The sequence below is a fragment of the Pygocentrus nattereri genome, chromosome 2 (assembly GCF_015220715.1).
Source record: "Pygocentrus nattereri isolate fPygNat1 chromosome 2, fPygNat1.pri, whole genome shotgun sequence".
NCBI classification, from domain to species: Eukaryota; Metazoa; Chordata; class Actinopteri; order Characiformes; family Serrasalmidae; genus Pygocentrus; species Pygocentrus nattereri.
In genome coordinates, this window is record NC_051212.1 from 7,025,356 (window position 1) to 7,049,135 (window position 23,780).

At 39.5% G+C, this 23,780-nt stretch overlaps 1 protein-coding gene across 1 annotated transcript; it reads left to right on the forward strand.

Moving 5' to 3' along the window:
* Positions 1-1,071: 1,071 nt before the first annotated feature.
* LOC108439993 lies at positions 1,072-23,408 on the forward strand. Its single transcript, XM_037535104.1, has 10 exons — positions 1,072-1,134; positions 6,373-6,478; positions 7,021-7,267; positions 9,744-10,006; positions 10,650-16,000; positions 16,192-16,411; positions 16,549-16,748; positions 17,984-18,187; positions 19,164-19,270; positions 23,026-23,408. The coding sequence occupies exons 2-10, from the start codon at positions 6,374-6,376 to the stop codon at positions 23,250-23,252; spliced, it is 6,924 nt and encodes a 2,307-aa protein (XP_037391001.1). The 5' UTR covers positions 1,072-1,134; position 6,373; the 3' UTR covers positions 23,253-23,408.
* Positions 23,409-23,780: the final 372 nt, after the last annotated feature.

Sequence of the window (23,780 nt, forward strand, 5' to 3'; positions counted from 1 at the left end):
GATAGATAGATAGATAGATAGATAGATAATTTATTGATCCCGAAGGAAATTTAGGCATCCAGCAGCAACAACACAATACAGTAGGAAACATATTCAACATCTATTAAACACAGAAAAATAGAAAATATATAAGGGTATAAAAACTTCCTGTACAAGGTAAAGAACTCTATCTGTAGATGGAGCAGTGCAGTAGATTTTTCTAACAGCCAATAAATAAATTCACAGAGCAAAGTGCAAGGTGCAAACGACATTGGTTATAAAAGTGACTAATGTGCCATAGAATTATTAATATGTACATGTAAAAAATATAGTTCTGTAAAGTGAATATGTGAATATATGAATACCACACCCTGAGTAAATGTACCTGAGTGTAAGAGAGGTTGGGGAAGTGTAATTGTGAATAAATAATTAGGCGGTTGAGTAGTTGAATAAAGTCCATGTGGTGTGACTGGGTTAAACTCAGTCAGCAGCAGCATCCCGTCCCCGATGGGAGGAATTGAAGAGTCTGATGGCTCTCGGAATGAATGATCTTCTGAGTCTGTCTGTTGTGCAGCTCTGTGACAGCAGTCTGCCACTCAACACACTCCTCTGCTTCATGATGATGGTGTGAAGTGGGTGACTATCATTGTTCATGATAGAAAGCAGTTTATCCAAAGCCTCACTGTTAGCCTTTCCCTTTCATTTCCCTCAGGGAAACAAAGTTAGCTAACTCCGCTAACAGGAAAGCAGGTAAAATCTGCTATATCGACTATAATCAGCCATAAATCCGTATCTCTGAAATAAATCTTCTCTCTGAAACTACTTTCTGTTTCATTCTGGATGTTTTTTTTAATTAGGCTAAATGTATTATTTTAGTAAATTAGCTTCCAGTTAAAACTACTGAACACTAAACTACTGTGATTGAATTATGGGCAAATGTGTAATTAATAAAATATATATTGTTACTTAAATACAAAAAAAATAGTTCAAATTCTTCACATAAAAGAAAGCCAGTCACACCCCAGCACCTTTGCCCACACAGACGCAAATAAAAGCCAACGTCAGAGAACAAAGGCAGGAGACAAACCACAAACGCCTACCAGCTACCAGCTACCAGCACTCTGCTCTTCAGTCAAAGAGCCAAACGACCCAGAAGTAAGTTCTTCTTAATACAGACGTTTGATTTTTTACACTTACTGCATTTAAAGCCTCCTTTATCCAAAGCATCTTCACTTCTAAACAGTGCGTTCAAATGGAGCGTCTTTAATGAAAGCTTATTATGCATTATGAATAGTTAATATAATAGTGGTTATAATTCTACATGAATGCATTATAACATGTTATAAATGTGTTCTGTTCGAGTGAAACTAGTGAGAACTATTCAGCCGTTTCAGAAACTAATGGCATCTTTATTTGTTCCTCTTAAGAATCATTGTTCTTCTGCGCTCAGCACATTGTTACTGGACAAAGATCTTAGTGGTGTGTTGCCGTCTTGCTCCAGTGATGAAAAGTCATGTTAGACTTTCCGTCTCCCTTCCCTTCATCAGAGCTGCCTGAAGTATAAAATGTCTTAACATCTGTGGCTTAATCATTTATCATATTGCCTAATTCATTATTAACCGAATTCATGTGCAGTTCTGATGAAGTAGTCTAGATTCCTTATGAGGTAAATCTCTTGAAATAGTCAGCCAGGCTGGGGGTCAAAGTGTCATAACCCACTGCTGTTTGTCTGGGCTTCTATAGACGGGCAGCAAGTGCAGTCAAAACAAAACTAAAGCACTAAAAGTTTTACTTTCACTTTGCTTGTTTTTGCAGCAGTGGTGTGGAAAGAATGTGAACTATTTGGGTAATACGAAAGCAAAAGTAAGATCAGCTACTGTACCATTTCAGGTAGTCTGTGTGCTAATATGAAAATTCGTGGTTTGAATTACAAAGTCTTACTGAGTTGATGGTCCACGGGCACAGGCTTAAAGCACCTGCACGAAAGAGAACAGCTCTCTTCAGAGTAAAGAGCAGATGGATTCACCTACAGCGTGGAAGTGAGCTTGAGAGAAAGTCTGTACGTCAAACAGTGGAATAAAAGGCACGTTCCTAGTTCGATTAGTAAGATTCTTAAATTAAGATCAAATTTACTCCTGTAATACGAATTTGTGAAAAATCTCATGTTGTCCTGTCAGAATGATAAGAATAGTGTGTAATACGGCCCACGATGCCAAACTACACAAACCCCATCCACAACAACTGTGCCTTCAAACTAGAGTTGCTAATGTCAGACTATGTAGCCTGCCATATAGCGTATGATCCTTTATAAGCAACTATAAACATGTTCATAACATATTATAATGCATTCATAAGGCATTATAAACATGACTATAAATATGTATAATAATGCATTACGTTATAGCCACGCTTATTATGCATTATGAATAGTTAGTATAATAGTGGTTATAATGCTACATGAACGCATTATAACATGTTATGAATGTGTTTATAGATGCTTACAAAGGTGACATTCATAGAAAGTGGTACCACCAGGCTATGATAATGTTGCTCTCTTGCTGCTGGCGAGGCCAGAAACTGCTTCTCCCCCCCTGTCAAATGTACTCCTCCTAACCTGGTTTCCTAAGCCACTTTACCAACCTTCACCCTTTGACTCTCAGGGTCTTTCTGTTAGGGATCTACACAAACTTGTATGCAATATAACACACTTTGAACAAATGTTTGATGGTTCTAATGATGTTCATAGCTACTTTCATTTACTTGTGACAAGGAGCGAGGAGGCGGACGCCTACGCTGAGATAAGCGACTTTTATTATGGGCAAATCCAAGGTCGTAGTGATAACAGTCCAAGGTCAAACAGCCAACACGGAGAGAATATGGGTCAGACATGACAAGATCAAACAGATCACAGAATCCAAACAACTTCAACAAGCAAAACGACTAGCAAGACAAAGACATTAAACAGTACAATCAAACAGTACAACCAGAAGAATAAACAACAAAGACCAACACAGACAAAGGCAAACACAGGGCTAAAATACAACCCCAATTCCAGTGAAGTTGAGACGTTGTGTAAAACATAAATAAAAACAGAATACGATGATTTACAAATCCTTTTCAACCGATATTCAACTGAACACACTACAAAGTCGAGATATTTAATGTTCAAACGGATAAACTTTATTGTTTTTTGCAAATATTCACTCATTTTGAATTTGATGCCTGGAACATGTTCCAAAGAAGTTGGGACAGGGGCAACAAAAGACTGGGAAAGTTAAGGAATGCTCAAAAAAACTGTTTGGAACATTCCACAAGTGAACAGGTTAATTGGAAACAGGTGAGTGTCATGATTGGGTATAAAGGGAGCATCACTGAAAGGTCGTTCACAAGCAAGGACGGGCGAGGTTCACCACTTTGTGAACAACTGCGTGAGCAAATAGTCCAACAGTTTAAGAACAACGTTTCTCAACGTGCAACTGCAAGGAATTTAGGGATTTCATCATCTACAGTCCATAATATCATCAAAAGTTTCAGGGAATCTTTTCCAATGGAGGTTGTAATCGCTCCAAACCATTGTGGTCTGGTAAAATCCAGACCATCACCCAGACCAGAGGTCACTTCTCATCTCATATCCAGACCCTCAATACATGACATTCTACTCACTCTCGATTGAGGACATCTTTAATATTTAACATTTTACATTTATGGCATTTGCCAGATGCGCTTCTATAGAGCCACTTACAATTTGATCATTTTACACAGGTAGCAAATGTAGAGAGAGTACTTATAGTTCAAGGATCGCATGAAGACAGCCATTGATCCAAGTGAGGGACTCTGTAGTAGCTGTAGCAATGAGTTTTTTCTCAAAAGCCATCTCTGGCTTAGTAAAGTCCAAAGGGCGTTAACTACACCGGAACCTAGAGGTAATGGGCATTTGTTTACTAAAAGGGTTAACTTTGGTTCCCTCTTGACAGAACTAAGACACTAAATAACAATCATGACTCTCAAAGGACACAACTGCATGTCTTCCAAACCTTTTCTCTCTGCCTTATCCATCGCAACACAGTCATAAAACCCCACAGATATTCCTTTCACTGAGCCTGCTTTTCAGTGACTTCATTCTCATGAACTTTAAGGAAATCTATTTTCCAACATTATGGAACTCTTGCTATTGCCACATCAAAACTCAACCTTTTCATCTTCGTTCTTGAAGCTCATCTCTGACATATTTATTTTATTTGTCCATATTAAGTCCTCTTTCCATTTAATTAGAGTTCTTGGATTATCCAGTTTTATCTGTGATTTATTGACCCTTGAATTATGTTCCCTAGTTAGGAACCTTATTAATAATTAGGCACTGTTGTAGGAAACAACCATGTCAAATTTGTGACTGTTTTGTCTAGTATACACTCACTGGCCACTTTTTACTAGCAAGGTGTACCTAATAAGGTTGGACCCCCTTTTGCCTTCAGAACTGCCTTAATTCTTCATGCCACACTTTCAACAAGGTGTTGGAAACGTTTTGGTTGGTTATTTGAGTTACTGCTGCCTTTCTATCATCTGGAACCAGTCTGCCCATTCTCCTCTGACCTCTCACATCAACAAGGCATTTTCGTCCACACAACTGACCGCTCACTGGATGTTTCCTCTTTCTCTGACCGTTCTCTGTAAACCCTACAGATGGTTGTGCGTGAAAGTCCCAGTAGATCAGCAGTTTCTGAAATACTCAGACCAGCCCATCTGGCACCAAGAACCACGCCACGTTCAAAGTCACTGAAATCCCCTTTCTTCCCCGTTCTGATGCTGGGCCTGCACTTCAGCAAGTTGTCTTGACCACCTCTACATTTCTAAATGCATTGAGTTGCGGCTGTTTGATTGGCTGATTAGCAACTGAACCTAATAAAGTGGCCGGTGAGTAGTTTTGAAACTTCATGCATTTGTTTGTCATATACTCGTTTATTATTATTCTTTATGTCTGTTATAAAAGGAGGTAATTCTTTCCCTCAAAAATCTTTTTCTTAGCTACTAAGTGATACCCTGTACAAACCCTATAATAAGAATACCTCTTTTCTCTCAGGAGAAAATGGTCCCATGGCCTAGTAGCAGTATATCCATGAACTTGAATTACTCAGATGCTCTAGTCTAAAACATTTCTTCAGTCAAAGAAAAGATGATTTAGTTCAGGGACCTAAAACTTGGTTATATCATACTCTCTGGTAAGAAGAGAGAAGAACCGCCATGAGTTTGATGGAATGTGATACTTTAGGCTACATTACATGTGATACATTTTTGGAAGTCTTGTGTGCCGTAGCATCAAACTCAAGCGGTTCTTCTCCCTTCTTACCAGAGACACTGAGTCAAAATCAGACAGCTGAGACATGAAATCGTACTGACTTTACTGCCCATAATACAAGCACTGCACTCACTGAAAATAAATACAATCTCATTATCACACTTAAAAATTGCCTCAGTAAATATCGTTTCATCATTTCATGTGGCTGTGCCACACTATTACAGTTCTAATGATGGTACACTTTATTTACACACTGTTTGATGCTGTAATATGTGGTAGAGCTCGACCGAAATATCAACGTTACCAACGTTACCAATCAACTGTTAGCAAGAAGCTGACAATGCACGCACAGCTGAAACCTAAACACAATCAAAATAACATTAAAATGATAAATTAGGATCAGTATTAGACAGCTACTGTAAAAAAGGTAAAAAAACAAAACCTAAGTGCAATAAACTGGAAGTTAAGAATACTGTGACTGCATCTTGTGTAGTAAACACCTCTGTTTATCAGAATGCTCCTCAGTTTCAGTCTCCATTGCCCAAATGCTTCAGCTGAGCATGCTAACGATATTCCTCCTAATAAACAGAGACATGTTAAGCTCTGTCTTCTCATTATTCACCACCATCACTGGTGTTAACACAAGTTAATAAGAGGAGACGGTGGAGAGCATTAAAACAGAAGTTAAGACACCTCTGGGTTTATCCTAAAGTTCGGACAGTATTTGAGATTTTTTTTTAATCATGATGTTTGTGTAATATGGTTTTCTTATCTGGGATTAATGGATAGGATTATGATCAGCTTCTGTCCTAGCTGAAGTAGTCATGGTGACTAAACAGATTAGATTTCAGAGTTTAGAGCATGTTTCTGTAATACAACACTTGGTCTCTGAATATGGAGACTGTGGGTTCACGCCTGTCCAGAGTAAGCCAGTCCACGTGTTACAAAAACTGGGATTGTAGCCATTTTCTGACACTTGCTAACACTAGCAGTCCAACATGGGGCACACTGATCAACATTGTGTTCTCACATGTGTTTGATCTCCATTGCCAATTGTTTAATTTGGATCATCATTGATACTTTTTGGTCTTTGGTTCCAGAATGGGGTATCTAGGAGGAGATATAACTGTCAAGAATCAAACTCCATATGAATGGACCATCTGCTTAGAGGGTCAAGCGTGGCCATTTCCTAACAAATATGCAAAGGTAACACACATAATCCCTACACTTGAACTTTAGGACAAGTTTATTCAGATTGACATATTCAAAAATACAATATATTCCTCAGACTAAAATATATTTTTACCAAATCTCAGATACATCAAGTTTATAAAATTCAATCATTAACCCTTACAACCATAAGCCCATGCTTTGTGGGCAGTTTGCAAGGCTTCATATTTTAGGAAAGGGTTAAATTACAAACACAATGTTAAAGTTAACCCTTTCCTCACTTGTGAAGGATAACGCCACGCAAACTGCACGTAATGTGCCTGCTTAAGTTTCTAGGGGTTCATTCTTAGATAACTTTGTTGAGGTACTCGACTCCAGATCACTGTTTTTATTACATCATTTATAATCAACAAACATATATTTTAGTGTTTGTCTTTCAAATTTCCATTTCTAACAGATAATAATGTAATTTTGTGGTGTCCAAAGAAACACACATCATGAGTGCTACCAGAAGCAACATTTATGTGAAACCATAATAAACATTAATCAATAAAATCCATATATTTCTCTGTGTTAAGCGTCACCTTGAAGCTTTTCAAACAAGAAGTATAAGCTGCATTGTTCCAGTGACCTGGGGAAAAACCTTCTACATTAAGGTTAAGTATGGAAGCTGTTCAGAGACGCAGTGCTGCAAACAACCAGATTTGTGGTACAAATTAAATCCAAAAGATGATCCTCTCTTCACTATTCAAGAACGTGGAGATGAAGTTCACCTGGACTGCAACGTAAATTACGAGAAGAAGAAATCTACATGCCCAAATTACGGTATGTGTCCTGTTTCTTGTTTTTTCTAGGCTTAATAGTTCTGTGTTGTATCCTTTATTCATAACATGGACTCCCAATGTAATATTTGTTTTCACACTTTTCAGACTCTGTGCATAACAAATGGAGCTTAGTGGTAAAACACAGACGTGTTGCTAATTTGGTTGAGCGTTCGGACAGTTTTCCTGTTCTCGTTCACGTATTTCCCACATTGGATGCTTGTCGCATTTCATGGCAAGGAGCATAGCCTTCCAACTCTGTTGGAACTACACTGGGCAAAAGTAGACAGCTGCCTGAACTAATAAGCCAAGGACACAATTCAAATACAAATATACTGCATGCATTAGCCAAATACTAAATCAATAAGATTATTTGCAATGTCTTGATTATTGTCAGCAATTTCAAAGCAGACTCATCCTCGATTAACTGACAATCTGCATTATGGCATGGAGGTTCTTTGATGTTTTCTGTGTGTTGAGAGGGAAAAGCCAAGTAAAGTCATCCAAGTTCAGAAGAGAAACCCAAAAAGAGGGAGGAAGCAAAAAGTTTGTTGCTACACTTCCAAAGCTAACTTTGTTTCCTCACACGCTCAGCTGTACATACTGTAATGTCTTTTCAGTCATTTGGTCAGAGTCATTTGAGAATGAGCTACACCACTAAAGATTCACTTTGGACAAGATGAATTAAGGCTCAGAATTAGAGAAATATTCCCCAGTTACTACTTTCATTTTGCTATACGGCTTAAAGGAAATGATATTACATTATTAATCACATGATTATGTAAAGAATTACATTTGTATTCAATTCGAATGCTGTATTAGCAGATGACCAGCCATAGCAGGGACCACCCAAGTGAAATCCAACTGTTTTGTTGGAGAACGAGCAAAGTCCTTCACCCTTCTCTACAGGTCAAAGATAAATCCCCTCTTCGTCTCCAGTTCCTTTATACAGGGCCTTTTTAAACAAACTTTGCCTGCCATCTCTGGCCCCAAAGAGAGTGGCTCAAACAAGGGCAAAGCCCAAGCTCAAATAAGCCAATGCCTTTTGGGTAACACTTTATTTGAAGGCTACCTACATAAGGACTTCATGATGCATTCATAAGCGCTGAATAATGCGTTTATGAAGCACTACTTGAACATTTATTAAGTGCTTATGTCGGTTCTCGCAACCTGACAAGATGTTTTATGAAATAAATGACATTGTACTAACATAATATGAATAAACCTTGAACATATTTACAGCAATAAACATTTAAAACACTATACATAACTATTTATGTCAGCATTCTTAAGACGACATTGTATTAATATCAGGTGAAATATGCCTGGGAACCACCCCCTCTTCCCTCCATGGCATAGATAAGATGATTGATGCGATTATGTATATTCTTTTAAATGTTTAGTGCTGTAAATAAGTTCAATGTTTATTCATATTATGTCAGTACAATGTCATTTATTTCATAAAACATCTTATGTCAGGTTGCGAGAACTGACATAAGCATTTAATGTTCAAGTAGTGCTTCATAAACACATTAATCAGTGCTTATGAGTGTGTTATGAAGCCCTTATGTAGGTAGCCTTCAAATAGTGTTACCGCCTTTTGAAAGTACAATAAAACGTGCAAAAAATGAAAATACTGAAATGAGCAGCTGTTTTCACCATCATACCTCTAACAAGCTAATAGCTTTAAACACTAAAACCTCTAAAATCAATTAGACAAGTCTGCATTAGCCTCTAGCTATAGCTAACAACCAAAGGTCCTCATCTCAACTACACAAGCTCAGTAAAAAAGTCAAATTACAAGGGATTGAAATGTTACGATCCCACACTTTTGTCTAGGGTGCCAAGGGATCAGTAACCTGTGGCATTAATATATTGAACTGGTGGTGATGGACTAGCTTTTAAAGCTGTTCTATTAATACCATCTACAATAACACTGGTGTGCTATGATACCTAGTACCACACTGGAAGAGTCAAACCATGGATGGCACCAAAGAAGAGAGCAAAACCTAGCCATGCTTGTCTCCTGAAACAAAAAGTACTTAACTAACCTAACAAAGAAGACTCTAAACTTCACTAGCCATTAATCGAAGTACATGTGGTGGCGCCCCTCCCCCCCTGACCAAGGGAACTAGACAGAGTAGACATCTGTAGAATCAAAGTTATAAGTTAAGTGATAGTTTTTTAATCCCACAACCGGAGAAATTCCACCTCCGCATTTAACCCATCCGTGAAGTGAAACACCACATACACACTAGTGAGCACACACACACTAGGGGGAACACACATGGATGGAGATTTTTGGCCAGACCTATGCGTTGGGAAAAAAATATATAATATTCTTACCAAAAGTATTGCAGAGAGGGCAGCAATAAGCCATAATATAAACACTCTGGAGTTGGTACATAAGCCTTCCGCACCAGTTTCAGGTGCAAGCAGGATTTTAAATTTCAATAAAATGTTTTCGTTCCCCCAAACAGGCAAACTTGAAGATGATGCCCGACAGAGAGAGGTGGAGCGAAGACAGGAGAAAGCAAATGAGGAACAGAGATGGCAGGCACAGTGTGAGCTGGAAAGAAGAATTGAAGAACAGATTAAAAAAGAAAGTGAAATATCTGCTAAGAGGCTTTCTCAGGCCAATGAGAAACTGAAGCAGAAAGAACTCCTAAGAGGCCAGGAGTTCCACCAGCAAGCCCATATAATACAACAGCCACTGGAGGTCTATACAGTAGACAGAGACGAGGTAAGCAACGTTTCTTTGATTTATAGGCACAACCCCATTTCCAAAAAAATTCAGTGTAAAATATAAATAAGAACGAAATGCAATGATGTGCAAATAATTGAAACCCTATGTTTCATTGAAAATGCTTCAGAGACAACATTTCAAATGTTTTAACTGAGAAATGTTATTGTTTTTTGAAAAATAAACACCAACTTGAATTTGATTCCAACAACTCTATTATGTCTACGTCATGTAACTTATCAACAATATATCTACTTAATTTAAGTAACGTATCAATAATACATCTTTGCGATATTTACCTCAATGTATTCAGATACTTCACTGTTGCTACTTCACTTACACGTTGTTTATATGATATTATTAATCTGTAAGGGGTTTATTAATCATCTACAAAGGACTACTCAACATTAAGTGTTACCATTTAATTGAATGAAGGATTGATTAGATAAACTGAATGGTAACCGTATTGAATGGTAACTATACAGGGCGTCTGTACTGAGAGCTTTTGAAATGGTTAAGATAACCTATGCACTTATACAACAATCAGAATGGACTGCTTATTTATTTATATATTCTAATTGCTTATTGTTCATTCTAAAGAATACATGTTACGTATCATTCTGTTTTTTTCCCTTTCCTACAGGTTGCAGAAACAGAAAATAATTTTTTGGAGCTTCTGCTAAGATATGAAATCACTGAAATCAAAGACACACAGGACTCATTACCTGACAGAATGAAACGCCTACAAAATGAGATAATGGTTGACTACTGTAAGAAACACAACCTGTCCAGTAGCTGCATGTTTTCCTTTGATGCTGCCGTCGACTATGACACTCTGCCTCTAAGTGACAGACTGTCAGTCCTGGAAGCAGTACTGCAAGTAGTTTTTGAGGAGACCGAGGATGGCCATGAACCTCAATATGACCGGGACATCTTACTCAGTATGCTTGAACAGCTGATTGACACTCATCAAACACTTGCAGGGAAACTTCTGCAGAACGTTCTTTATACAGATGTGCAGCTCTCCATGCAGAGTAAAGAAATTCTGTGTCAGATCTTGTTCAACAACATGTGGACACCAGGAGAAATAACTGATTTTATGCGCAACATCACTGGGAAAGCCACTGAACAAGTGTCCTCAGTTCTTCACACAGCACAGACCTACAAACTGGAGTATGGCACTGTTTTCAATGCTCTGGGTACATCCAATCCCCTCAACATGTTGCAAAACCATGTGGACAATGAGAGACACAAAGACGCTAAAACCATATTAAGTGAAATGCATGATGAAAACGTCCCTGAGAATGTGTTAACTATCCTGGAGGATGTCCTGTTATATCTGGAAAAGGAGCTTCCAAAAACGGCAGCGGCTGATGTCAGTGAAAGTGAAGTTGAAGATTTGAAGAAGATGGTTAAATCCCTGGATTTCAATGACCCAGACAGAGACGTCCTCAAACAAGTGCTGGTTAAGATGTCAGGTGCAGTTAAAATGTGCTCCACTATCATCATTCAAAAAGACGAAAAGAACACAGTTATTGAAGGATATCTTCCCAGATTAACTCAGCTTGCAACACTGGTAATTTTCCTTCTTTCAAAATCGGAAACAAATACAGGATGTCTTCTTGAAATCGGGACAGGTGAAGGAAAGTCCTGTATTTTAGCCATGCTTGCTGCAATTCATGCAATTCGTGGTGTAAATGTGGATCTTGTGACAAGCTCACCAGTCCTTTCCTGCCGTGATTTAGAAGAATGGAAGGGACTGTATAATATGTTTGGCATCACATCATCCGTCGTTCCTCCACCTTTTAATGATTCACCACCTGAAAAGCAAAATGAACTGGTCCAGGATGCATATAGTAAACAAGTTGTTTACAGTACTGTAGGAACATTTGCAGCAGATACACTGAGACAAGAGTTTGAGAAGAAAACGACTCGAGGAGAAAGGAGTTTTGAGATGGTCCTTGTGGATGAGGTTGATTATATGACCTTGGATAATGGAGTTCAGATTACATTTCTCTCTCATGAGTCCAGAGGTCTACAGCATTTGGAGCAAGTCCTTGCAAGCATTTGGGCTGTGACTTCGGCATGTCGACCAATTCAAATGGAAGAAACTGGAGAGATCATGTGGGCAACAAGAGTCCAGAATTTTCAAATGGCTGCACTGCTCGCAATGATAGGTTCTGACACATCTGACACATTTTCACCACTGGACATTTTGCTGCCAGGCATTGAATTGGGCTTTTACTCAGAGAACGACTTTGAAATGTTAAAAGCTTCTGTTAGTGCAGGTGAAAGGAAAGAGGAAAATGCAACCTTGTATGAGGACACATGGAAGTCTATCATGGCAAAAACTGGAGTGGAACAACAATATGCCCTGCTTAGTGTCCTTGAGATGGGAATGGAAAACAAGGTGGCGTTTAACTGTTATGTGTATCAATCAGAAACCAGGAAAGCTGCTCACTTTGGAGAGCAAAAAACTGAAACTGACCAAAACGTTAACATGCTGCTACTTGAGAATGGAAAAGCTTGTGAGATCATGTCTGAAAAAGTCCTTGTTGAAGCCACTGTTAAAGAGCTGACATCCAAAATCAAATATTCTAAACAATGTAGATCAAATGCAGACACGGAGGAAAACACTCTTGTGATCCCTCCTTTCATGGAGGAATACTTGCAAAAGCAACTGCCAGTGTTTGTTGAGAATGCCCTGAAGGCCATTCAAATGACAAAAGGCAGAGAGTACTTGATTGAGAAATCACTCAGAGCTCAAGGAGTGGATATAAGTGAAGAAGACCAACACATGTATCACACAATAATTCCAGTGGACTTCCAGGCCAGTGGGATGCTGGAGAAAAGAAAACGCTGGGGAGATGGACTGCAACAGTTTTTGGAGATGAAACATCAGTTAGCATTATCACCTTTATCAAATGTGACTAACTACATGTCGAATCGGAGTTTCTTCAAGAGATTTCTCTGTGGGAAAGGAATATTTGGTGTTTCTGGAACATTGGGAGGAGATGCAGACAAGTCTTTCCTGACAAGGCACTACAAAACAGACTGCTATGTCATTCCAGCTCATCAGCGTAAAAAAGTTACTGAGCTGCCTGCAGTGCAAGTGAAGGGACGCACCGATGAATGGATTCAGATGCTTTGTGACACAGTTTCAAAGGTCTCTGACAGGGGTCAGGTTGTGTTGGTTGTATGTGAAGATGTCAACACAGCAAACGCCCTTAATGAAAAAATAACAGCAGGCACCAGGCATCCAGTTACCATGTACACCAACAGTGAAAGCCACAGCATTGAGAATCAGGAGTTCACTGAGGGACAGATCATCATTACCACTAACCTTGGAGGACGTGGGACTGACATTAAGGTTGCAAAGAAAGTCAGTCAACGTGGTGGTCTTTTCGTGATACTCACCTATTTTCCCAACAACCGACGAGTGGAGCAGCAGGTCTTTGGGCGCACAGGTCGGAAAGGCACACCAGGCATGGTCCAACTAATACTGAACCATGAGCATCTCGCTCAGGCTTATCAGGGCCATTCCATCGAAATCATGCGGGAACTCAGAGAAGAGTATGAGAGTGAACGTATTAAGCACATGGAGAAAGAGAAACTGGTTGAAATTGAGATGAAGGAAGAGCTTTTCTCCACATTTTGTCACTTCCTTAGTGACTTTGATCAGCATTACAGCACAGAGGAAAAGACAGATCTCTTTGAAGTGAGAGTAAAAGATGTTCCTCGTTACTTTGAGTCCCACTGTACTAAGATGGACTATCACCCAGCTCTGAATGCTTTGAAAGAATCATGGGGTTTATGGCTGATTCTTCATACAGATCAGATCAACACAGAGAATGACATCAAGAAACTGAAAGAAGACCTCATCCAGCATTTGCAGAACACAAGTGACAAACTTTTACAAGGTAACAGTGAAAATTTCTACGATCACATCCAGCAGGCTTTGGGACGAACTGCCTTGCACTTTCAGAACAAAACCAAACGTGACTATGGAGCAAAGTTCTACTGGGAAAAAGCATCTGAGTCAGATAACTGCTACCGAGCTGTTGCACTGTATAACCAAGCTTACATCACTATTAACATGGCTGAGAAGAACTATAAAAACGAGGCACGTGCCTTGCTTGAAGAAGCAGAGAAAGCTATTGATGTTTACGTGTCAGAAACAGCAAATACACTGAGTTTAGTTTCTGTGTCTGTTACTGGTGATTTTGAACCACACCACAGTGGCACCTGTAACTTCCAAACACAGATGCAGGCTAGGATGAATATATTTCAGTCTTGGAAAAGAAATATCACAGGAATTCTCAAAGTCCTTGCAGCAGATGAAGGTGATGTTACAACTGGGGCCTCCGCACTCTATAGCTTATCATCTTGTGAGGATTTTGTCTCTAGTAATGAATTCAGCCTCTTCCATAATTATGGTCTTGCAGTTGTGTTTGAGGTGAAACAAAAGCCCCGGTTCTCATTTGACGCTCTGATTTGCTGCTTTATTGGTGTGGCCCAGGTGGTCGCAGGAGTTCTGATATGTGCCTTGTCAGCTGGTTCCCTGTCCTCTTTTGGCCTTGGTTTAATATCTGAAGGTGTGTCTGACATAATCAGTGGGGTCATGGGTATGATAAATGGAACTTTTGACTGGGCATCATGGGCATTATCTAAAGCCATCAGCATAGGAATTTCTCTGGCTTGTGGTGGATTTCGTGCTATCAAAAGATCAGTCACCTCTGTGAGCGAGGCTGCCAGTGGAATCCTCAAAGGCACCAAATCCCTAAGAAGTGTTGCAAGTAGTGCTGTAAAATCAGGAAAACAACTCTTTGTTTCTGCTAGTACATCAGTAAAATCAGCAGTTTCTTCAGTATGTACACAGAGCTTTACTTCCATGTGCACATCAAATGTATTTAAATCAACTTTTAAAAATGCAGGTATGTATGCTGTCCAAGAAATCGCTATTCAAGGGACAAACGCAATCCTGAACAAATGCATTGACGTCACAGTTCAAAAGGGTTTCAAACTAGCGTTTCAACAGTATTTCAAGGATTCTGTCTATTCAGCACTGAAAGAGAATAAACAGTTTGACAAAGCAATCACAGTGTTTATCGGCTCAGTGATTCCAAAGACTGCCCTGGAATGTGATGACTACAAGATTGACAAAAACTTGGAGAAGAAAATTACGGACAATGTTAATTTACACATGAATTTTACCATCAGTAACCTCATGGCACACTGTAACCAAGTGCATCGACTTATTAGCACATGCTCACAGCTCTGGGACCAAGCAGCAGCAGAATTTCAAGAGCATATTTCCAACAAGACTAACACATGTATCAAGACACTTCTAAAAACAGCAAATACCTCCACCTACCTGTATAAAATGTATTCCTCCTTGCCTACAAAAAATACCATTAACAGCAAGTTTGTTCCTGCGTTTTTGGAGTGCATGACTGAGGACGCATCTTTCGAAACGTATGATGAAGACGGAAGGGACAACTTGGAGGATGTGAAACGTCTTGCAGATGAACTCACTGATTTAATTTCAGAAGGTCTTTCAAAAGCCCTGGTTGACCGTTTCTCAGATTCTGCCTCGTCCATTTGTGCAGCAAAAATCACTCAAAGACTAAACTCTACTGCTCGAGAAGTAGTTGGTAATTTGTTGGGGAGGCATGAAACCCAAAGCTTCTTTGACAACCAGCAGCATCATTACGATCTGAAATCAGCTAAAGAGCACAAAGATGAGTCTTTGTCTGAGGGAGAAAAAAATGAAATTGAGTCCTATGCCAGTAAAATAACCGATGAACAACATCCAGCCACAGCTTTGGAGCTCCATGTCCTCACAAAGAGTGACCTACTGGAAGGAAAAGGGGTTTGTGTAACTGTGGTAGATGCTCAAGGGAAGCTTCTCTCAGAAGAGACTTATCCAGGAACTGACCCAGCATCTGGTAACATCAGAGTCTTGCTGACAAAAACACCAGAAAATTCTTCAAAGTGAGTAAAACTGTTCAGTTCATTTGATTTTGTTCAGTTTATTTAGTAAATCATTTTAATACAAGTAAAACAACAGAGTAGATAAAGACACATCAGTGTATATATAAGTATAATATATATACTTACATAGTGGTCATCATTTATCCCATTTGTCATCATTAAAATGATTTTAATTATCATTTTTTTAACAGAAAAGAAGGAATATTAAGTAGATTTAAAAGTAGGATTATGGGTCAAACCACCCCACACAGTGGTCACTTTGATACTGTACGCTCTGACGGCTCAACACAAGCAGTGAATTCAGAAAACCAGAACTGCCTGTTTCACGCTGTCATCCAAGCAACAACTGATGCCCCCGACGATGTCGTGCAAGAAAAAGCTAAAGAACTCAGAATCAGAGTCAGTGAGGAGGTATGTGAGAATCTATAAGGTTTATATTAAGATTGTATTAATCATAATTAACATATTGTTAATATTGTAATTGCTTATTGCATTTCCGTTTTGTTTGTATTCAGTTATTTTGACAGTGCTTTCTGTTTCTGTTACAGATTCAGTCAAAGCCAGGCAAATACGTTAACGCTCTGAAGGTCCAGAACATGTTCAATCAGAGAAACATCTGCAACAAATTCAAAATAGCAGGCGGAGTGAGAAAAGGAGACGAGAAGAAGTACAAGGAGTATATTAAAAACAAGGAGCCACAACAAATAATACACGAATTGTATTTGGGAGATGTTGGAGAATATGAACAGTAATTTCATTCATTATGTTTATCTATATTTATATCTAACATTAAGACTAGTGGTATATGGTGTACTAGTTCATCTGGTATGCAAATTTTCCTTAAGTATGGCTTTTGTAATAGTCATTATACTGGCATGCCACAAATACGTGACGATATCAGGGATGTTTCAGTCACAGCAGACCCTCATTCACCTCCCACTGTCCAACCCGTTTCATCTTAAGCAGAACGCTGTGGGGCAGCGAACGTAAAGGAATGGCTGGTCTTTTGGGTTTAGTGTTGGCCTAAAGTCGCTTGCGATTATGCCCAATTCAGACAGCTGTGTGCAATAAGCCATACATCAGCTGGTACTGAAGAGTGAATGAGTGTAATATTGGGTAGCAGTTTATTTCAGTCAGTACTTTGTATTTAATAGGTAAATAAGTACTATTTACAGGTACACAATACATGCTAGGTATGTACAGCTGTACTTATGGAGCATTTAACGGTAAATATGTAGGCTTGACTAATAATAATAATAATAATAATAATAATAACAACAATACATTTTATTTATTGGCACTTTTGAGGGAACCCAAGGTCACCTTGCAATAAATTGATGAAATAAGAACAACCAAGGGCATCAAAAAAGAATATATCATCTAGAACAGATGTGTTTTAAGACGGGCACAATAGAGTCCAACTGATGAACATAAAACAAGCATCTATAACATTAAAACTATCTCCTTGCATCTACACTTATTGTCCATGCTGTCAGCTCCACTGACCATAGTTTCACTTTGGAGTTCTACAGTTACAGGCTGGAGTCCATCTGTCTCTGCATATTTTGTTACCCTGTTCTTTAATGATCAGGACCCTCACAGAGCAGGTACTACTTGAGTGATTGATCATTCTCAGCACTGCAATAACGCTGACGTAGTGGTGGTGTGTTAGTGTGTGTTGTGCTGGTACGGGTGGATCAGACCCAGCAGTGCTGCTGGAGTTTTTAAACACTGTGTCCACTCTATTAGACACTCCTACCTTGTCAGTCCACCTTGTAGATGTAAAGCCAGAGATGAAAGCAAATTAAGTAGTTTTTAAGTAGTCAACCTAATGAATTACTTTGAATGCATGCTTGTTTTGGGTAAAGGTAATTTTAGTAAAACTAATTGCATTGCCTGTTACCACATACTGAAGAACAGTGATGAATAATGAAGAACATATTAACTGGCTTTTGCTTCTTGGTCTGTTTTAACATTGTGAAGGCTTCGCCAGAAAAATATGAACGCCCCCGTCTCAGGTATAGTTGAGGCAGACCACGTTCCACCGAAGAGTGTTTTGGAGAAGATCAGGAATAAATCAATGGTGAAGGATAACAATGTTAACTTGGAGTTCTCCATGAACACACTGTATCATTATCACCGACATGTACTGACCTCCGGCAGCAGTAAGGAGTCCAAAGCATGCAGGTGGGTACTCAACAAATGCTGAACTAGTCAGTCATCACTATCAGTAATGATCATGCGCACAAACATAATTAAAAATATTACTACATTATTATCATTATTATCACTGCAGGACAGCAACAAATGATTCGGAGAAATTCAAAGGGAATTCCACAAATTTCACAAAATTTCTTATTTTTTCTCATTTTCTTCATAGTTCAGTGTCTGAGATGTAAACGGAGAGATTCAGAGGGGTTTGGTGTGAGATGGCTCAGATGTCTTTATAGTGGTGGTGATAGGAACCAGGGGTTGCCATGACTACAACACAGATATAGACATTTTATTAACTATCCAAACCAGTGCACCTACACTTCTTCTGAGAAGTGAAGAGAACTTCTTTGGAACTCTTTTGCCCCAGAATGCCCTGTGTTTATCTATCTACTGTTAATAAATTGGAAAAATATATTTTCAGCCAAAAAGCTGCAGAACTATCATAAAACCTTAGTTGTGTTTCCGATTGCAAATGTTACCTGTGCCAAAAGGAACAGGTCATCACTGTATATACACTATCATGTAACTTGTGGCTTGATACTTTCACAAACTCTTTCTTGCGATATTCAAGTGTTTCTTCGAATTTTGGTCTATTCCATTGCGTATTTTCAAAATTCTGGTGGATGGAAAACCTGCTAATGCCTCAGACATCAGGCAGCAAATTCATAACCATTTCATGTAATAACTTTCCACCATTGTCAGCAATTCTGACCCAGCAAGTTTCTCTAGAGTGGAGCCGAACACCAAACCACTCTGAAAGCCTTATTATTGTATATTAATAAGTATAATAAATAGTATATTGTAACAATGTTTTAAATTATGCATTTTAAATGTTTGTTTTTTTAAATTCTGAAACTTTTAAAAATCCTCCTTGAATTCCTATTTAAAGCTTCAAGTATTGAGTTTGTATTGACCAGAGCAATACGTTTGTCTTCTGTTTATGTGCCAGAGATTTACTGGTGAAAACCTTTAACCAGGGAGATACAGTGGAAGGACTGAAGCTCTCACTGATGATGGCACATCCAGAATTTTCTGACAACCTCCGGAATAAGCTACGTAAGCTACTACTGGTTTAAATCTTGGATCTGTGCTGATGCCGATTGTTTTTTAAAATCAACATAGGACCTGTTTCAAACAGTTTCATGCCTTAATGTGAAAGAAGGACCAACATACGTTTAATTAAATTAATATCTCACCTAGTTTATATTTATAAAATATCATATATTTTACATATAAAGTACATGAAAACACAGTAGGTGCAGAATATAAATATATATGCTTAGAAAAGAATTTATTTAAATAAAGAATAATGAATAGTATCAGAGGTCTGCTTTGTAAATATTGTGGAGGTTTTACAGAACTTTTACGTACACTAAAAATGTCAGTGTTTGAGCTGCCGTAAAATTTTTAATTAATTGAATTTCAAATAGCAAGTTAACAGAACATGAATCTTTGTTTTATTCATTGTTTTTACATAACTTATACTTTTAAGTTGGAGTGATAGCCCAGACAGTAGTTTCTTTAAGTTAAAACAACCCCTTTTTAAACTATAAATGACCTAAATTAATCTGTAGTTTATTGTACTGCAACATATTTTAAAGCAACAGTGATATTCAAGGCTACAACCACTAAAATGGACATTTGCTATTCTCCCAGATGATCTTTAGGCTAATCTTATGATTTTAGGGGAATTCAGTTTAGAGTTTTAATGTATGATAGACTTACATTTGATAACACAGATAGTATCCAGTAGTGTGATTACATCTGCTCTAATCTAAAAGCATAGCCTAGTAAAATATTGTCCCAGTATATTCAGAGAAAATCAGTAAGTCACAGTTGTTCTGTTTTAATCTTGACTGTTGGGCTAAATTACATTTTAGACAATTTCCATTACAGCAGGACAAAGCCAGGCAAATATGTTAATGCTCTGAAAATTCAGAACATATTGACAAATAATAATAATCATAATAATCATCATCATCATTATAATATTTAATTTTATTTATTGGCACTTTTGAGGAAACCCAAGGTCACGTTACAATAAATTGATATAATAAGAACAAATAAGGGCATAAAAAGATCATGCCATCTAGAACAGATGTGTTTTAAGACGAGCACAATAGAGTCCAACTGATGAAGATACAACAATCAGCTGCAACAGCCTGGACAGTTTTTCCATTAATCCACAAAAGAATAGCAGCAGGTGAAGCTCCCAAAGCATCCAGCAATATAAAAATCTTAATGTAGCTAGGAATACTCTTTGTTCAGAGATGAACATTTGACAAAAAAATAAACCATGGCACATACAGTGCAAAGCTAAGCAAAGTACAGCCATCACACCACAGGGATAACAAAAAATGGACAAGTTAATCGTTTGACAGAAAGTAAGAAATCTGTAAAATTAATAAGAGATTTAAACTCACCATCTGAACTTCCCATCATGGCCAATCATCTGAGGGACCTTCTGGTTCTCGCTTGATAAAAAAGATGCCTATAGTTGTCACCAAACTGCCTTTACACAGGACATTTTGCACAATAATCTTCCATCCATCCATCCATCCATCCATCCATCCATCCATCCATCCATCCATCCATCCATCCATCCATCCATCCATCCATCCATCCATCCATCCATCCATCCATTATCTTCTGCTTCTCCGGGGTTCGGGTCGCAGGGGGCAGCATCCTAAGCAATGAGGCCCAGACCTCCCTTTCCCCAGCCACTTCCACCAGCTCTCCAAGGGGGATTCCGAGGCGCTCCCAGGCCAGCTGGGCGATATAGTCACGCCAGCGTGTCCTGGGTCTTCCCCGGGGTCTCCTCCCAGGTGGACTCGACTGTGACACCTCCCGAGGGAGGCGTCCAGGAGGCATCCTAACCAGATGCCTGAACCACCTCAGCTGGCTCCTCTCGATGTGAAGAAGCAGCAGCTCTACTCCGAGTCCCTCCCGGATGAGCGAACTTCTCACCCTATCTCTACGGGAGAGTCCAGACACCCTGCGGAGGAAACTCATTTCGGCCGCTTGTATTCGAGATCTTATTCTTTCGGTCATTACCCAAAGCTCATGACCATAGGTGAGGGTGGGAACGTAGATCGACCGGTAAATCGAGAGCCTTGCCTTATGGCTCAGCTCTTTCTTTACCACAACAGACTGGTAAAGAGCCCGCATCACTGCTGACCCAGCACCAATCCGCCTGTCAATCGCCCGCTCCCTTGTACCATCACTCGTGAACAAGACCCCGAGATACTTAAACTCCTCCACTTGAGGCAAGAGCTCATCCCCGACCCAGAGAGGGCTCTCCACCCTTTCCCGCACATAGCCGGTGCTCCATCAGTTGTAAGTCCAGTAAGTTTGTCCCAGGGTTAAGGTTAGGGTTTCATGTCAGTTACACTTTGACATATGTTTTGAAAAATGTCCTCTCCAGTCGTCCCGGGCATCGATTTAATGTCCAATATTTCCTCTGTAACGCACAAATTGAAGTCCACCCCTCCGATGGAGATGCCCAGCTGTGCAGTGTCAGTCATGTCAGTACTTTCATCAACAGCAAGAGAGTCAGCATGAAGTCTTTGCTTCTTCACTCAACTGTGTTCCTAAATCAGTGTCCATCTCACAAACTCCATCAGCAGCCGTATTTCTACTTAGGCTTAAATTTGCCAGACTCTGTTTTTTGTCTGGACATACGACGTTGCACACCTTGATCACGCAGCTCTTCAGAATTCTCCCTCGGTGAACGGCCGGGCTGTTTCAGCGATCTCCCTGCTTTCACAGCAGCTTCACTTTGTGATTTTGCCCGGGTGAAAAACGTCTGCAGCTTCTTTTTTACCTCTTCTACTTTCTGTATCTTTTGCTCTGCATTCATGTCTTTCAGGTTATCCTGATGTTTTGTCTCATAGCGCCGTCTTAGATTAAATTCTTTCAATACAGCCACAATAGTGCCACAAACGAGACAAACAGGTCTACCGGCAGGCGGCACTGTGGCGTGGTGGGTAGCGCTGTCGCCTCACAGCGAGGAGGGCCTGGGTTCGATTCCCCGGCCGGGTGACCGGGGTCCTCTCTGTGTGGAATTTGCATGTTCTCCCCGTGTCTGTGTGGGTTTCCTCCAGGTTCTCCGGTTTCCTCCCACAGTCCAAAGACATGCAGTCAGTACAACTGGACTTGCTAAATTGCCCCTGGTTGTGAATGACTGTCTGTCTGCCCTGTGATGGACTGGCAACCTGGGTGTATCCTGCCTTCCGCCCAAAGACTGCTGGGATAGGCTCCAGCACCCCCCGTGACCCTGACAGAGAAGCGGATGGATGGTTTACCGGCAATGTCACTAAGCATATACCTGGCCTCCCATCGGGTTTGAAAGGCTCTGCTTTCAGAATCAACTTCTCTTTCTAGCTTTGCAATAACTTGTAGCAACAGACACTTGACATGATTGGCGCAGAAAGCGCTCCGAAAGGCAGCTGAAGCACTGCATTATGGGATCTGTAGTTTATTGTATTACCAGCGCTTCATATTGCCGGGCCATTAGTACCAATAATGTAAAATGATCTCGCGGGCCGGATATAATTGCAATGTGGCCCGCGGGCCTTGAGTTTGACACCTATGCACTACGCTAACCAGCCACTATCAAAACGCCACAGTGAAATAAATATCCACATATATCTTAATTATTATATGAATATAATTAGTATATTAATTATATTATCGGTGTTAATAAATGTGTGAGTGAGTGAGGTCTCAAATTTATGAAACGGTGATGCTTAGTCCTGAGTGAGTTTCTGATTTAACCCATTTTATTCTCTCTCTGTTCTCCTCTCCGGCAGATATCCAACGGAATTTCAAGACCTTTGATTCTGGACTTCCACAGAACAAAAGGAACCAATACTACAAGGATGGCTATGTAAGGCTGGTTGAAGCGTACAGTAGCAAGAGCTTAATCAACCAAAACCAGAAGACAGAGCTGATGCGCTGGATAGACCAAGATCAGTTCCTTAAGGACAAGCCTTTGACAGACAAAATGATAGCAGTGATCCCAAGAAATAAGAAGTGAGTCAACTTGGTTGCATGTCAACTCTGCTGGCGTTCATCCAAGTCCACGCTCGTTTTTATAAGACATTTGCGTTTAAAACTGAGAATGTTTCTAAATTCAAGTGCAGGGCAGGAACCACCTCAGCACTGCCCTCGTCAATACACTGATCAGATCATGTTCTTCACTGTCCTTATTCTGAAGCTGTTATCAGTAAATGTTTGCTATGAATACAATGTTTTTAAGACTGCATGAGCGCATTCGTAACACATTATAATCCATTCACAACACGTTATAAACATAGTGACAGATATTTATAAAAATGTGTTCTGCTTAGTATGAAGTATTAACATAGTGCATTATAAGCCGTGTTTATAACTCTTTATATCGTAAGTGTGAAAGTGTGCACAGCGCGTTATAACCTGACTTACCGTGACTTACCAAGCTATGCCACGATTACTTTGAACATCTTACGAGCATTATCATTTATTTAGAGTTATCTAGAACCGAATAAAGGCTTACAGTTATTTCTAACGTATTGTAAGGTGTATT

What these genes read in the sequence shown, in the direction of transcription:
- LOC108439993 (XM_037535104.1), top strand. Translation starts at nt 6,374, where the DNA reads ATGGGGTATCTAGGAGGAGATATAACTGTCAAGAATCAAACTCCATAT. An exon ending in GAATCAGAGTCAGTGAGGAG is followed by an intron (nt 16,412 to 16,548) that starts GTATGTGAGAAT and finishes TTTCTGTTACAG; the next exon opens with ATTCAGTCAAAGCCAGGCAA. An exon ending in CAACCTCCGGAATAAGCTAC is followed by an intron (nt 19,271 to 23,025) that starts GTAAGCTACTAC and finishes CCTCTCCGGCAG; the next exon opens with ATATCCAACGGAATTTCAAG.